Source organism: Schistocerca cancellata, chromosome 1 (genome assembly GCF_023864275.1).
Source record: "Schistocerca cancellata isolate TAMUIC-IGC-003103 chromosome 1, iqSchCanc2.1, whole genome shotgun sequence".
Lineage (NCBI taxonomy): Eukaryota > Metazoa > Arthropoda > Insecta > Orthoptera > Acrididae > Schistocerca > Schistocerca cancellata.
In genome coordinates, this window is record NC_064626.1 from 1156417455 (window position 1) to 1156431038 (window position 13584).

Consider the following 13584-nt stretch of genomic DNA (forward strand, 5'->3'; position numbering starts at 1 on the left):
TTCAGTTTTTTTTTATTTTTCAATTACGTGTTTCGCCTTATTTAAGCATGTTTAGATTGATCTTAATTTGGTATTTCTTAAAACAATCATTTAGACAGTGTAGCCAAAGGGCATCGTAGAATACATCAGACCAACATCGCCTTCGTTAAAGTTAGTAAAAACTTTTCTAGATCAAGGCGAGTGACTCCAAGACCTGTAGACAAAGGGCATCGTAGAATGCATCAGGCCAACATTGCCTTCGTTAAAGTCAGTAAAATCTTTTCTAGATCGAGGCGAGTGACTTGAAGACCTGTAGACAAAGGGCATCATAGAATACATCAGGCCAACATTGCCTTCGTTAAAGTCAGTAAAATCTTTTCTAGATCGAGGCGAGTGGCTTGAAGACCTGTAGACAAAGGGCATCATAGAATACATCAGGCCAACGTTGCCTTCGTTAAAGCCAGTAAAAACTTTTCTAGATCGAGGCGAGTGACTCCAAGACCTGTAGACAAAGGGCAATGTAGAATACATCTGGCCAACATTGCCTTCGTTAAACTCTGTAAAAACTTTTCTAGATCGAGGCGAGTGACTCCAAGTCCTGTAGACAAAGGGCATCATAGAATACATCAGGACAACATTGCCTTCGTTAGAGTCAGTAAAACCTTTTCTAGATCGAGGCGAGTGACTCCAAGACCTGTAGACAAAGGGCATCATAGAATACATCAGGCCAACATTGCCTTCGTTAAAGTCAGTAGAAACTTTTCTAGATCGAGGCGAGTGACTCCAAGACCTGCATAACACGCTTCCGTTTACAGAAGGGAGTAACAGAATAAGATGGGGCTCAGGTAGATAACGTGGACAATCCCATGACGCTTTTCGCAAGCGATGCTGTTGCATACAGAGAAGTCCCACAAGTAAAAAACCATAGATAAATGCGTGAAAGCCTACAGGATTTCGATGCTTGGGGGTTGCAACTGGCCCTCCGACAGAAAGTGCATAGTTGTGTAACTACACGATTGCAGAATAATCACTGGAGGCAGATAATTCTGTAAAATATCTAGGAGCATGCGTATGGAGCGATTTAAAGGGCAGAGTACACATAAAATTAATCGCGGGTAAGTCAGATACCAGACTGAGATTCAAGGGAAGAAGGTCACGAAATTTAGTCCGTCGAAAAAGGAACTAGCTTTCATAATCATGTTTAGGCAAATTCTTGTATATTGTTGGGCGATCTCACGTCTGTTCCTAATAGAATTGGTATATCAAACACAGAAGATCCAAAAAAGATCACAACGTTTCGTCATAAGTTCTTGTAGTAACCCCGGAGGTACTCAGCCAACTGCAGTGGAAAACGCTGCAAGAGAGGCGAAAGCATCACCTGTGTGGTCTGCGTTAAAGATCTGAGAGCTTACGTTCCTAGATGAGTTAATCCATACGTTGCTTCCTCCTACATATACTCGCGAAAAGCCGATGACGATGAAACCCGAAAGACTGAAGCCCGCAGAGAAACTTACCCGCAATCATTCTTCCCGCGAACCACTCGCTACTGGAACACAAAAAGGGGAAGGTAACACTAGTACACAAAATGCCCTCCGCCACACACCATAAGAGAGCTTGTTGAGTATAGATGTACACTATGTCATCAAAAGAATCCCGACACGCCCAAAAACATACGTTTCTCGTATTAGGTGCATTGTGCTGGCACTTAGTGCCTGGTACTCCATATCAGCGACTCAGCAGTCATTAGACCGTGAGAGAACAGAATGGAGCGTTCCGCGGAACACACGGACTTCGAATGGGGTCAGGTGATTGGGTGTCTCTTGTGTCATACGTCTGTATGCGAGATTTCCACACTCCTAAACATCCCTACCTCCACTTTTTCCGAGGTGAGAGTGAAATAGTCCACAGCTCGTGGTCGTGCGGTAGCGTTCTCGCTTCCCACGCCCGGGTTCCCGGGTTCGATTCCCGGCGGGGTCAGGGATTTTCTCTGCCTCGTGATGACTGGGTGTTGTGTGCTGTCCTTAGGTTAGTTAGGTTTAAGTAGTTCTAAGTTCTAGGGGACTGATGACCATAGATGTTAAGTCCCATAGTGCTCAGAGCCATTTGAACCATTTTTTTTTTATAGTGAAGTGAAAACTTGAAGGGACAAGTACAGCACAAAAGCGTACCAGCCGACCTCTTCTGTTGGCTGACAGAGACCGCCGACAATTGAAGGGCGTCGTAATGTATAATAGGCGGACATCTCCAGACCATCACACAGGAATTCCAAACTGTATCAGGATTCACTGGAAATTCGGAGGCAGTGGTGTTACGGCGTGGTGATGTTTTTCAGGGAAGGGGCTAGCATCCCATTTTGTTTTGCGTGGCACTATCACAGCACAGGCCTACATTGATGTTTTAAGCACCTTCTAGCTTCCAACTGTCGAAGAGCAACTCGGGGATGGCAACTGCATCTTTCAACGCGATCGAACACCTGTTCATAATGCACGGCCTATGGTGGAATGGTTGCGACAGGAAAGCTGTCATCAGGGCTAATGTTCTGGCAACACCATATTGAATTCCAGCGTTACCGATGGAGAGCGCCACTAACTTGTAACTCATTTTCAGCCAGATGTCCGGATACTTCCGGCCACATGGTGTAGTTGCAGATGTAAATTTCGGTTACAAGAACACGACGTGTGGTTTTCGCAGCAGCAAAGTCATTTTAATTAAATATTCTTTGAAGGAAGTATTAGCTTCATTAACTATAACTTCACTAAAATAAGCAGTGCTCAATTGCTGAAGAAGACATCTTTTCCCATACAACTTACCCAATCGTCTATGTTAAAAGTGCCTGATTTTTCATTTAAGGATGACAAGAGTAAACCATGCGTAAATAGTGTCCCTGAAACGCATACTGCTTGCTTAGTCACACATAACAGACAATAACAAACAGAGTTACTAGATACTCCATAAGAGCTTATGTTGAATGGCTTGAAAATCATAAAACGCGAAGCAGTTACACGACATTTACATTGCGCATACCGGACTGGTGACAGCGGTTTCACCGTACTGGTTATTAGTGTTCCACGGTGTTAAGTGTTGGCAGTATACGTTCTGTAGTGCTCCCTAAAAGTGTGAACTTAGACTACTTGATTTGTCTTCTTAACTTACTCGTTAAATTATTCTGGTTTGATTGAAACTCAGATTCCTACATTTGACAGAGCTCCCATATGTGTGATTCTTGAGTTTCTCCAGGCGTATTTGATAGTCAAAATATCCACGGGTGTACTGCCGGTCTACAGTGTCCAATGGGCACAATATTTCGGCGATCATACATGTCGCCATCGTCAGGTGAACTGACGGACTGAGCTCCTGTGATCGTGCCGGTACGGAGATCCGTACGCTATGGCTGCTCAGGGGGAACTGGGTTCGGTCGCTGCTGCTCTCATCTTTTACTTTCCCCTCTTTGGGGAAGTGTGATGGGGAGTTTGTAGCCTTTCGACTTTTACTCCCCTGTGTACGTGTGTGTATGATTTTTACTGTACTTTTTTGGTGTCTGCGATATGTGATGACTGTTCTGTATGTGTCTGGTATTTGCCTGGGGTTGGCGAGATGTTTGGTGTTATGTGGGCCAGGAGCTGGATTTGGGATTTGGTATTGGGATTTTCTCTTCGACTTAATCGTGAAGATCGTCTTAGGGCGCTTGTGCTTGTCGCGGGACATGTCATACCGGCCTAGGGAGTGGATGAGTGCGTTTCCGGAACTGGGAGAACCCTCATAGAAGACCCTTGCCAGATCCTGGAATCGCTCTCTCAAGAGTGGGATTTCGGCTGCGGCGTGCAGGTCGTCTGTGGGGAATCCAAGAGGCAAATGCAGTTCCCTCCTGAGGGCGCGGTTCTGCAGCCTCTGGAGTTTTTCCAGGTGCTGCTTTGCCGTGTAACCCCAGACAGGGCACGCGTATTCCATTACTGGCCGGATCAGGGCCTCGTACACATTTACTGCTACTTTGCAGGGAAGGGAGCTGTTTGAGTTCGGATAGGGTATAGGATGGACATTCTGGCGCAGACCTTCCTGTGGACCTCGTCTATGTGGGGTTTCCACGTAAGACGAGAGTCCCAGATTACGCCAAGGTACTTGGCGGTTCTGCGCCAGGGGAGGTGGGTTCCGTTTAGGTGAAGGTGGAGAGGGGGGACATTGAGGAGGTTCGCGCCTTCCGAGCCTGCGGGTAATCAGCATTGCCTGCGTCTTTTCAGAGTTGATGGTGATGCGCCAGCGACGGGCCCAGGTTTATGTGTCGTCTAAAACCCTTTGTAGCCTACGAATGACCAGGTCCGCATTTCTCGTGTAGAAGGCTGCGTCGTCCGCGTACTGCGTAGTGTGCACCAGGGGGGCCGTTGGAGTGTCCACAGTGTACAAACTGTACAATACGGGCGCCAGGACCGATCCCTATGGTACCCCAGCACGAATATGCCTTTTGGTGGAGGCGGCAGTTTCTACTTTGACGGAGAATGTCCTATTCGTGAGATAGCTGAACTATGCGCCCGGGAAACCCTTGTGTGTACAACTTGTACAGTAGCCCTCTATGCCATACTGAATCAAAGGCTTTGGCTACGTCTAGTAGCACTATCCCGCAGTAGCCTCTGTGGTTGAAGCCCTCTGTGGCTGCTTCAACCATTCTCATGAGCTGTTGTGGGGCAGAGTGGTTCTGCCGGAACCCAAATTGGAAATCCGGCAGAATTTGCTCTCTGGTAATATGTTCTTGTATGGGTCTTAGCAGGAGGCGCTCATAGATCTTGCTGAGAGTTGGCAAGAGGCTAATCGGCGTGTAGTGCTGCGGGAATAGAGGGTCTTTCCCTGGTTTGTGTATCGCGACCACTTCCGCATGTTTCCAGCAAGCTGGAAACTCGCGGAAACGAGTAATCTCGTTGAGGACGTTCGTGAGGTGTGTGATCGCTGTGGGTGGGAGTTTTTTGACTAACTGGTTTGTGACACTACCGTGCCCTGGCGTCTTTTTTGTAGGGAGGGACCTGATTACTCTTGCCACGTCCTCGGGGGCAAAGTGAATGGGTTCGTCCTCTGGGTCCTCCTCAGCATTGAAGAAGACAGCCAGTTGACGACTGACTACCTCTTCATGCTCTTCATCCTGGGGTTCTGCCGCTTGAAACTGCTTCTCGAAGGAGTCGGCGAGGGCGTTTGGCCTTCCCAGCATGGCTGTAGACCAGTCCCCGCTCGGCGTGCGGTGGCGGCATCCTAGCGCGTCTTTTTGTGAACTGTTTGGTTGCTTGCCATAGTGTATGATCGTCTACTTTTAGAGCTGTGAGGCGGTTTTGCGATTGCTGGTTTCTGTGCTCATTGAGCGCTACCTTCAGTTCTCTCTGTAGACGATTGATCAGCCTCCTGGTGGTCTGATTTCTGTTTATCTTCCACTCTTTTGCCACTCTGTTCTTATGTCAGATTTGAGGTAGCAAGTGTTCCGGGAACTGTATTTGCGGTGGAGGGCCATCCCTTTGTGGAGGGTTGGCCTCTTCCGCTGCCTGCAGGATGGTGCCTGTTAAGTCTTGTAGCGCTTGTTCTACTGTTTCTGCAGTAGGTGGCGGAGCGTGAACGATATCAGAGGCGACAGTTTCTTGGTATCGCTCCCAGTCGGTACGTTTGTAAGACGTCTGGTACCGTGGGAGTGCTACCCATTCTCCCACATCGACCTCTAGAATCACTTCGTTGTGGTCGGAGGACATTCTGTTGATTGTCCTTGCGGCCACACATCCTGCGATCCTCCTAGTGAGAGCTATGTCTAACACATCGGGCCTGCTTCCGTTTTTCGGAAAATGTGTGGGCTCGACTGGACCCTATGTTTCGAAGTGGTGGGTGCTCGCTAGTTGTTGCAGCTTGGCGCCTGCTCTGGAGGTTACTCTAGAATTCCAATCAGGGTGTTTGGCATTGAAGTCTCCCCCTATTACGAGTTTGCCTTCAATTTGCCCTAGAGCAGCTATGTCTCCCTCATCTATCTGGTCATGTGGGGGTCGATAGATTGCAACAATTTTTAGGGGTCCGGTGGCAGTGGTTACTTCCATCGCCACTGCTTCGATTTTATTGGTAGCTGATAAGAATACCTGGTGGTGGGTGATCCCCCTTTTTATGTATATGGCCACTCCTCCGCCTTGGGTTGACCTGTCTGTGTGATAGCTAACATAGTTGAGGACTGTCGCTTTTATTTCCGGTATTAGCTGGGTTTCCCCCATCATGTATATGTCGATGGAGAACTCCTTCATGAGTTCTCTGAACTCGACCTCTTGATTAACAATGCCGTCTGAGTTAGAGACGCCCATTGTCAGGCCTTGGATATTTGGTCGTCTATTCATGATGGGGTTTTGTTACTACTGAGGAAGTCGCAGAGGGGAGCGACTGCTGGACTGTTGCCTGAAGGGCAACGAGGATCTGTGTGTTCTGCTTCTGGGCTTCCCTGAATTCCTTCATCATTTCCATGATGAGGTTCATGGTCTGCACCATTACGCCTAACAACTGATCCATGGGGGGGGAGTGTGTGTGGGGTTCCCTAGAGCTTTCTCTGTCATGGTGGACTTGGTCGTTGTTGCCGTGTGTTTCCCGGTGTTGTTCTTGTGATAGAGTCTGGTGTTGTGGTGATTGGGCCACGCTTTCATGGGTCCTCGGGGGAGAAACCACTTACGCTTAAGTCGCCCTTGGTGTGTCCGGCCTTGGTTTTACCCAGGACTTGTCCGCGTGTGTTGTCATGTTTTGGTTTCTTGTGTGTCTGGATGGGTTCGTGGTGTTTTCTTTGCGTGTGTGTGGGGCGGCCTTTGCGCCCTTTGCCTGCTGTGTGTGTCGTTTATGGACCTCACAACCTTGGTAACCCGCTGTATGGTTTTTGCCACACTGCGCCCACCTTATTTGCGGGTCCGTGTGTTTCATTATGCATGTTCTTGTGTCATGGGCCTCGGCGCATTTTCTGCACCTCACTCCAATGGAGCAGTGTGCCGCAATGTGATTGAGGCCCTAATACCTGAAGCACTGCACCGTCTTGTTTTTGCGGCACAGTGGTTCAGTGGTCACAGGGACAGCCAGGATCATCTTAATATCCCTTTTGTTCTACATCTACATCTACATTTATACTCCGCAAGCCACCCAACGGTGTGTGGCGGAGGGCACTTTACGTGCCACTGTCATTACCTCCCTTTCCTGTTCCAGTCGCGTATGGTTCGCGGGAAGAACGACTGTCTGAAAGCCTCCGTGCGCGCTCTAATCACTCTAATTTTACATTCGTGACCTCCTCGGAAGGTATAAGTAGGGGGAAGCAATATATTCGATACCTCATCCAGAAACGCACCCTCTCGAAACTTGGCGAGCAAGCTACACCGCGATGCAGAGCGCCTCTCATGCAGAGTCTGCCACTTGAGTTTGTTAAACATCTCCGTAACGCTATCACGGTTACCAAATAACCCTATGACGAAACGTGCCGCTCTTCTTTGGATCTTCTCTATCTCCTCCGTCAACCCGATCTGTGGGATATCTGGCAGTGTGACCTGATACAGGGGCCATTTGCTCCCTATGTTGCCCATCTGTTGGACCGCCTTGACGACGTACCCCTGGGCAGTCAGGTCTGTTTTGATCGCCTGGGGGGGCACTCGTCTCGGTAGGTCTCTGATGACAATGGTTTTGTTTCGTGTCTTTGTTGTGGGGAATGTGTAGTGGGGTATTTTTTTGTTGTTGAGAAGTGTTTTGATTGTGGTGTAGTGCTCAAGTGTGCGTACTGTTATTTTTATTTTGTCACGACCAGCAGGTTTTGCCTAGAAATTGCCTTCCCCGATTGCTGTTTTTAACATCTCGAAGAGTTTCTCATAATTATGAGTAAACTCCGCGACGATCGGAGGGAGGTGGTGGGTAACCTGATTTTGTGTTTGTGTTGTTGTATCTTGTGGTGTCTCTGGCTCATTGGCCACACCTGAAACCTGTTTGGGGTGGGTTCCACTCCCCGGGCCGGCGGAAGCCTCGGCTGGCGAAAGGTTTTACCTCGCCAGCACGAAACCATCCGAATCCTGCCCGGTTACGCGGTTCCCTTCCAGTGCCGTTGTTTCCTGGTCCCTTCCCAGGGCGACAACAGGTGCCGTCGGGGGCGCAGGCTCCTCAGAGGGTGCGGGAGTGGTTGGGGTAGGGGTGGTGGACGTTTTCTTACTCTTGGACTTGGAGTGCCTATCATTCCGGTCTTTCCTTGCACGCCGCTGTTTTGTGGTAGTGGATTTGGGGGGGGGGGGAGATTTTAGGAATTTGGATCGGGTTGAGGGCTGGGTTGAGGTGGTGGGTTTTGGGAGGATTTAGATCGGCAGACGGGACTTCTGCTTGCCTTTATTGAGGGACTCTATGAATTCGGAGAGTTTGTCTTGGGCGTTGGCAACCAGGACGAGGGGTGGAGGGGGGGGGGGTCGCAAGTACTGACGCCGTATTGTGGTCGGCTTACTGTGTATAACTGCTTTTTTTGGTGTATTTCTCGCCATGTCGGGAGCGGAAAGTGGGGCTGTTGCCAAGGAAGTGCCAGTTACAGACATCGTTGACACCGTTAGGTGACCCGGCTGCATTGCTGGCCCTATTTTCCTAATGGACGCTGAGGTCTGATCGGCGGCGGCAGAAAACTTCTCTGCGGTTCCGCGGCCGGCTGCCAGGTCCTGGCCCACATTTTCTCTAACCTTTGGTCGGGGGGGAGGGGGGGGGGGAGGAGAGCCTACCTCTGCGGCAGCTGAAGTGCTCGAGATCGCCTGAGACGCGGCACGCGCCCCTTGTCGACAGCGGTGGACCGCTTCGACCCCAAGGCACCACTGGAGCTCGATATCCCGCAATTCGAAAAGAACACGACAATTCTGCTGCCGCGCGTCGCCAAAAAATATCCTGCCCGCCGTAATTCCTTACTGCAGACCTTAACTGAGTTCCCGCCGATGCTTTTATAAAAGCAAAGCCGCAGATACCCCTGGTGTGTCACCTGTACAAGCAGGGGCCTATGGCTGACAGTGAGCGAGTAAGAGGAGCGATGCTCAACCCTTGACTGCTACTCAGCGAGTGAGAGTGCCTGATTTTTCATTTAAGGATGACAAGAATAAACCATGCGTAAATAGTGTCCCAGAAACGCGTACTGCTTGCTTAGTCCCGCATAACAGACAATAACAAACAGTTTTACTAGATACTCCATAAAAGCTTATGTTGAATGGCTTGAAAATCATAAAACGCGAAGCAGTTACACGACATTTACATTGCGCATACCGGACTGGTGACAGCGGTTTCACTGTACTAGTTCTTAGTGTTCCACGGTGTTAAGTGTTGACATTATCCGTTCTGTTGCGCTCCCTAAAAGTGTGAACTTAGACTATTTGATTTGTCTTCATAACTTACTCGTTAAATTATTCTGGTTTGATTGAAACTCAGATTCCTACATTTCGACATGTCTGAGTAATGGTAAAGAGCTCCCATATGGGTGATTCTTGAGTTTCTCCCAGCGTATTTGATAATCAAAATATCTACGGGTGTACTGCCGGTCTACAGTGTCCAACGCGCACGGCGTCTGTACTGGGACTGCGTTGTTAGAGAGGCCATCGAAATTCGTACCAATGACGACCTCATAAACCGTGACTGTGGCTATAATCTTAGCAAGGCTTGGGAACCAGCGATTGGGTTAATCAAGAGTAAATCGAGCAAACGTATAGTTGTGAAGACCACGGCGGACAGAGCCATCACACCGACGTCATCTCAGACGCCGTCGCAATCTGTTCCACCGCGCGACCGCGGCGCGGGGCGCGGACAGCGGAGGGAGCGCGCCGCGGCGGAGGGTATTTAAATCGGCCGCCGCCGCGACCGAACCCAGTTCCCCCTGAGCAGCCATAGCGTACGGATCTCCGTGCCGGCACGTTCACAGGAGCTCAGTCCGTCAGTTCACCTGATGATGGCGACATGTATGATCGCCGAAATATTGTGCCCGTTGGACACTGTAGACCGGCAGTACACCCGTGGATATTTTGATTATCTCCCATATGTATTTCTGCTTTGACCGCTGCATTTAATACCTTCTGCAGGAATGCCCATTTCATACGTGAAAATATTATACTATTCTAAATAAGTCTGACGGAAACATTAGTCTCTTAAATAGCGAACAACTGTTCTCTGCTTCTTGCCTGCTATAACAATATTTGAAGACTACAGAGAAAGACGGGGGAAGTACACAAGTACGGCAAGAATTTGAAGCCCAATGCTTCTAGTCAGGATAGTGAGAACGTACATCGTTTAGTTTCATCTTCTTGATGAAGCATACCTGTGATCCGATCATGGTGGCGCCGACCTTGTGCCTCTGTGAGTACGCCCTCTGGTACGGGTCCACGCTGATGTATTCTGCCTCGCACAGTATCTGGCCATCCTGTAGCGCCGGCAGTTCTTCGGTCTCGATTTTGAAGTCGGTGACTTTAGGCTCTCCCTTGAAGAGATTCGCGATGACAATTTTCCGTCCCTTCGGCATCACTGGTGGCTTCTGACCTGCGCGGTAGGAAAGACGACGAAGCCAAGCAGTTGTTAACCGACTAACGGTACGGTGTCGTGTTAGATGACGCACTGGCTTGCTACCTGCTGTGTGAGGTTTTATGCCGGAGTTCAGTGCGATAAGGAGATAATGTAGAGCGCCCCATTTTAGATAAGTCGATAGTCACGCATTCACCGGCTGCCCATATCAGTCCACTTCTTTGTCTGTAACAACAGCACGACACGCAGAAGCGTGTGCGACATCCGTAAATGCAAGCTTCAGATTGATGGATGATCCTGTCGAGTGAATGAACATTGCGGCTTTCATTTACGTAATTGTTGAGGTACGTCTACTTGCCCCTCAGATAAACTAAAATTGACAAGAAAATGGTAAATTTCTAACTAAAATATCATACATTTCAAAATTTACTAGTAACATGTAAAATTTTAAACAACGATTTGGCACCACAAGATTTCAAGGGGAGGTTACCGTCTATTATAGACTGAAGAGCCAAAAAACTGATATACCTGCCCAATATCGTGCAGGGCCGTTGCGAGCAAGCAGAAGTACCACAACACGACGTATCCTTGACTCAACTATTGTCTGAAGTAGTGCTGGAGAGAACTGACACCATGAATCCAGCAGGGCTGTCTATAAATCCGTAACACTACATTGGGGTAGAAGTCTCGTCTGAACAGCTCGTTGTAAGGCATCTCAGATATGCTCAATAATATTTATGATTGGTGGTTTAGTGGCCAGTGGAAGAGTTTAAATTCAGAAGCGTGTTCCTGGAGTCACTCTACAGCAGTTCTGGACGTGTGGGGTGGCGCATTGTCCTGCTGGAACTTCCCAAGGCCGCCGGAATGTACTATGCACATGAATGGATGCAGGTGATTGGACAGAATGCTCACATACGTGTCACCTATCAGAGTCGTATCTTACCGTATGGGGGGTCCCATATTACTCCAACTGCACACACACCACACCATTACAGAGCGTCCTGCAGCTTGAACAGTCCCTTGCTGACATGCAGCTACCATGAATCCGTGAGGTTGTCTCCATACCCGTACACGTCCATCCGCTCTATACAATTTGAAACACGACTCGTCCGACTGTCGAGTCATCAACAGTCCAATGTCGGTGTTGACGGACTGAGGACAGGAGTAAATATTTTTGTCGTGCAATCATCAATGATTCTCGAGTCGACCTTCGGTTCCGAAAGCCCATTTCGATGATATTTCGTTGAATGGTTCGCATGCTGACAGTTGTTGATGGCCCAGCATTGAAATCTGCAGCAATTGACACAAGGGTTGCACTTCTGTCACGTTGAACGATTTTCTTCAGTCGTTGGCCCCGTTCTTGCACGATCTTTTTCCGACCGCTGCGGTGTCTGAGAATTGATTTTTTACCGGATTCCTAATATTCACGGTAAACACATGGAATGGTCGTATGGGAGAATCCCCACTTCATTGCTACCTCGGAGATGCTGTGTACCATCGCTCGTGAGCCGACTGTAACACCACGTTCAGACTCACTTAAACCTTGATAAACTGCCAGTGTAGCAGCAGTAACCGAACTAACAACCGCACCAGACACTTGTCTTACGTAGGCATTGCTGACTAAAGCGCCGTATTTTACCTGTGTAAATATCTCCGTATCTGAATACGTAGGCCTATGCGAGTTTCTTTGGAGCTTCAACGTATAATAAGCTTGTGATGCAATGAAGGAAAATACATCCACTCCACCACGTGAATACACGCTGGTTTTAGCATTGAGCTAAGTGAAACTGAACTATTACTATTTTAATTTAATTCACGAGGTTATACGCCGTAACCCAGTAAATTCGTGGTATATTAACCTTGTTTGCAATGGGGACTGAACCGAAAGTTTCGTTTTATCTGATTCACGTTGAATTGAAACATAGTTATCACAGCAATGGCGAGTCCTTCATGTATTACAAGCCTGGATCATTTTACCAGTGGCTTTCCAAAGAGATCAGAGGAACCGACAGAATTTCCGGGCACCATCTTTCTCGTAGGTTGGAAAACTGCGCCTAATGGTGGAAGTATTATCATTGATCCACAACATGAAGATAGAGATGTCAATGGAAATCACGCCATTTAACACATGTAATACGTATTCACGGTGAACGCGGATTTTTATTGAAACAGATCCGATAATATTGTCTCTATCGGTAAAAAATTTAAGGGGACTGGTCGAGGATAGGTGACCACGACTTACAACTTAAGTAATAGCAGGCTGCATCAAACCAAATCATGAAAAGTGTTAAATGATAAGTAATGCATAGCTTTCTGGTTGGTTACGAATATTTGTATCCTATTTGGGGATAACTATGTATCAGAAATCATTTCAGGTTATTCACATTTAATTGTAGTATCTCGTTAGACGAGTAGTTCCATGAACATTGTACATGCACATACTTAAACAGCAAATTAACGTTGGTCTCACAAGCAAAAAATGAAAATATTAATAATTGTTTCGCTATCTGAAATCTCCTTCACTCTATGTTCAAAAACAAGCTAAATATTGAAAACCATTCAAGGCAAAAGATTAATCAACTTCGGGATTAGGCCGAAAACGCGTTAACTCTCCAGGAATGTTATTACAACCTCCACTCGACGAGTGAAATAGCTAGCCAGCAAGATGGGAGGATTGTACTGAATAAATGTGCAACTAAAGTTCAGTTTCTAATTATATTAAGAGTTTAGAATTCGATACATTCATATACTTCAAAGTTTGACGTCTTCTAGAAATTATTACAGCTACTGTTGGATACTGAAACCGTATAGTTCGTTTCAGTCTGAAATCTGGCTACCAGCGTAACCACTAATAACGTATTCACTTCATAAAGTTGCAATAAAAGAGAAATGGGTTACAGGTTACGCATAGTGGTGCAAGATCTTCGCCCATTGAGGCGTGAAAAGCGCTCAAGACGAACTGGGATATTCCGAGGATGAAGTTCCAAAAGCTCGTCTTCAGTCACGTCCTGATATTTCTGTTACACTTGTGTCATTGTAGGGCTCTCTGAGCGACGTGTGTGAATGGGCTCTCTCCTTATCGCCAGGAGGGATTACCGCGCTGTTGACATTTCTGTC

At 47.7% G+C, this 13584-nt stretch overlaps 1 protein-coding gene across 1 annotated transcript in view; it reads right to left on the reverse strand.

Moving 5' to 3' along the window:
* The window catches only part of LOC126093347 (prostaglandin reductase 1-like), a 35153-nt gene extending 24606 nt beyond the window's left edge, over positions 1-10547 (reverse strand). The window contains exon 1 of the mRNA XM_049908714.1: positions 10268-10547. Coding sequence (XP_049764671.1) covers positions 10268-10468 — 201 coding nt within the window. The 5' untranslated portion in view covers positions 10469-10547. The remainder of the gene's footprint in view (positions 1-10267) is intronic.
* Between the last annotated feature and the right edge of the window lie 3037 nt (positions 10548-13584).